We start from the raw sequence: 3,271 nt of genomic DNA, 5'->3' as shown, positions 1-3,271 counted from the left end.
CAATCATAACTGCGCCTGTGTTTCTCTCTTTCTTGCCTTTTTGTTCTCTCATAAACTTACTTTAAAATGTTCACCTCAATTGATGCTTTATTACAACATGATAATAATTATAATCATAATCATATCAGTAATACTGCGAACAATAATAACAATAATCATAATAATGATAATAATAGCAGTAATGCTAATCATGATCATGACAATAATAGTAATAATATTAGTATTAGTCATCAAAATATGGTCACTTCATCAAATTATCAAAAATTAAATGGAAAAATAATTCATATTCTATCTAATAATACTTCTTCATCTCCATATCCTATTAATTCTTTATCATTATTTCCTGAAAATCATCATTCTTCTAAAAATCAACCTGATATGAAAGCATTCTGTGGAATGAAAAATATAAGTTATATGTCATCATTAATGTCAACCGCATCATCAACAATAACTGTTACCGCACCAATTATGCTATCATCACAATCATCATTATCATCATCATCATCATTATCGCAATCATCATCATCATTACCATCATATATGTTATCAACAACAATAGCAACATCGACAATAACACCTACAACAGCAACTACAACAACAGTATCAGCAACAACAACAACGACAACAAATGTGACAACAAGGACAGAGGCAGCAGCACCAATTCTAATTGAACAACTACCGTATCCATCCATGTTTCATACCACTAACATTCCATTACTCTACGATCATATTGCTCTAACAAGTTAGCTTACTTACACTATAATTCATATAAAATCATTTAATCGATAGAATGAATTTATGAGAATTGAATTTGTAATTAAAAATAAATACGTAATTTGAGAGAGAGAGAAATGAAATAAAATGGAAAGGATGAAATTAAATAGTCAAAGTTTTTTTTTTTTCTTTTCTTTTTCCTCGTCTTTCTTTTATTAAATTTTTTTTAACTTAAAATTTTATAGTGAAATTATTTTAGAGTGATTTCTTTTCAAAACACAAGATGCAATTATTTTAAGGATTTCAATTTTTGAAATTAAATTTTTAGCTATTAGCTAAATTTTTAGCTTTTTAGCTGGTTAATAAATGATATGAAGTTTATTATAGGATTAGATAAAAACGAGAATAAAAGCATAATAATTTAAAAAGAAAGCTAAAAGCATAATAGCATAATAATTTAAAAAGAAAGCTAAAATTTTTTTCTTTTTAAATTATGTAACTTATAAATTGATTGTATTTATATGCAAATTTGATTTTTAAAATTCATTTAATTTTAGCATTAAATGAGAATAATTTTTTCTAATCGTTTTTTAATATAATCAATAATTAATGATTAGTTATTTATTTATTTACTGACAGTTATTTAAGGTTGAATTTTAATTGATCACAAATTTCAGTTTCACACTGTTACGATTAGTTTTTAAATTTTTAACTTATCGTAATTAATTAATTTTTAAATTTTCAAATTAACACTGTTAATTACAGTAAATGCATGGCAAACATTGGGAAAAATACGACGTCCAAGGACAGCATTTACCACTGAGCAACTCATTGAACTTGAACGAAATTTCGCTCAAACTCGTTATTTATCACGGCCTAGAAGGTACCGTATACTCTTTGAAATGAAATAATAATGCGAAATTGTCTTGGCCAAGTCATTTGCTTTCATTGTCTTGGCCAAGTTATTTGCCTTCATTGTCTTGGCCAAATTATTTGCTCACATTGTCTTGGCCAAATTATTTGCTTACATGTTGATTGGCTAAAATATCAGTGCATTAGCTTGCATAAAAAAATAGCCAATGATTATTACTGTTAGTTTATGTTATTAAAATTACACAAATATAGTTGTAAAAAATTTGAAATAAATTTATTCCAATTATTTATTAGAATTTAAATATGCATATAACATTAATTTACTTATTAATTAATTCTTAATTTATCAAAAAGTATAAATAAAAAATGGGAAATGATGAAAAATTTTAAATTTAGTCCATTAATTTGAAAGGATAAAGAAGGAAATTGAATTCCAAAGTGTTAAATATTTTATTTGATTTAACATTCATTTTACATTACTTGCTTTTTTCCTTCATATTCACTTATACTTTATCATTTTTTGGGTTAAATTAAAAAAAAAAAAAAATTTGCTTAACATTTAATATCTTTAGAATTGATAAAATGTTTAATCGCAATTTTGTTTATCATATTTCATTATCTTCAATTATCATATTTATTACATTCAAAATTATATGACTTGTAAGATTATAATTATTGATAGTAATCATGGCAGTTGTATTGTTCCACTATTTGATAATTATTAAATATATTTATCATAATTATCAGAGTTATAGCATGATCAGATGTAATTCCAATAAAGATAGCATGAAAAGCAAATCTGAGATATATTTCCAGGAGAAAATTATGATGTAATTAGTCAATAAAACTTATTTATTAGCTAGGATGCATATTACTGAGCAAACTTTTATCACTTAATTAATTTTTGATAACTAATTTCTTTCTTTTTAATCCATTCATTAGTCCTTCATTTAGTTCCTTTGTATCATTAAAAAAAAAAAAAAAATCATAAATGAAATTAAATATATCATTTGTTTTAGATATCAATTAGCTCAAAAATTGCATTTATCAGAAACACAAATCAAAATTTGGTTCCAGAATCGACGTATGAAGAATAAACGTTCCGGTCCTGTTATTTTAAGTTCAGATAAAGTCTAAATTTATTTATCAATAATAATAATATATTTTATTGATAATAGTATATTCTGTTGATATTATTACATGTTTCCTTTTTTTTTTTTCTTTTTTTTTTTTTTTTTTTTTTTTTTTCTTCATTTATGTTTCTTATAAGTTAGAGTAATAAATTGAAATTTAATAGACTTCAGTGAATTGGTAAATAATGTAGGAATTACCTGCAGTATTAATGAAATATAAAATTTTCATTAAAATACATTATCATGTAAAATTTATACAAATAATAATTGCAATATTAATAGCAAACATTTTTGCTTAGCATAAAACTTTTACATTTTGTATAATTCCATTTGTGGATTTATTTATGATTGATAGGTTTTTTCCGCTTTTTTTTTTTTGCTACCAAATTTTATCACTTTGTTAAAAAAAAATTGCATGTCACTAACAAAATTTAGACTTAAAATTTTTTTGACATCTGAACCCATTTGTCTTACTGTGTTGATTTGCTAAAATTTTCAATTATTTCTTTTTTGAAAGAGAACAGAAAAATCTATCATAAAAACGATTGTGT

At 23.7% G+C, this 3,271-nt stretch overlaps 1 protein-coding gene across 1 annotated transcript; it reads left to right on the top strand.

Moving 5' to 3' along the window:
- Positions 1 to 426: 426 nt before the first annotated feature.
- Positions 427 to 2,724, top strand: Bma-ceh-12 (Homeobox protein ceh-12, putative; the record flags this gene model as incomplete). Its single annotated transcript, XM_043080760.1, has 3 exons — positions 427 to 742; positions 1,480 to 1,597; positions 2,607 to 2,724. 3 exons carry the CDS (start codon positions 427 to 429, stop codon positions 2,722 to 2,724), a joined length of 552 nt encoding a protein of 183 aa, XP_042936694.1.
- Between the last annotated feature and the right edge of the window lie 547 nt (positions 2,725 to 3,271).

This window comes from Brugia malayi, assembly GCF_000002995.4.
Source record: "Brugia malayi strain FR3 genome assembly, contig: Bm_v4_Chr3_scaffold_001, whole genome shotgun sequence".
NCBI classification, from domain to species: domain Eukaryota; kingdom Metazoa; phylum Nematoda; class Chromadorea; order Rhabditida; family Onchocercidae; genus Brugia; species Brugia malayi.
This window is presented reverse-complemented; position numbering and strand designations above follow the sequence as displayed.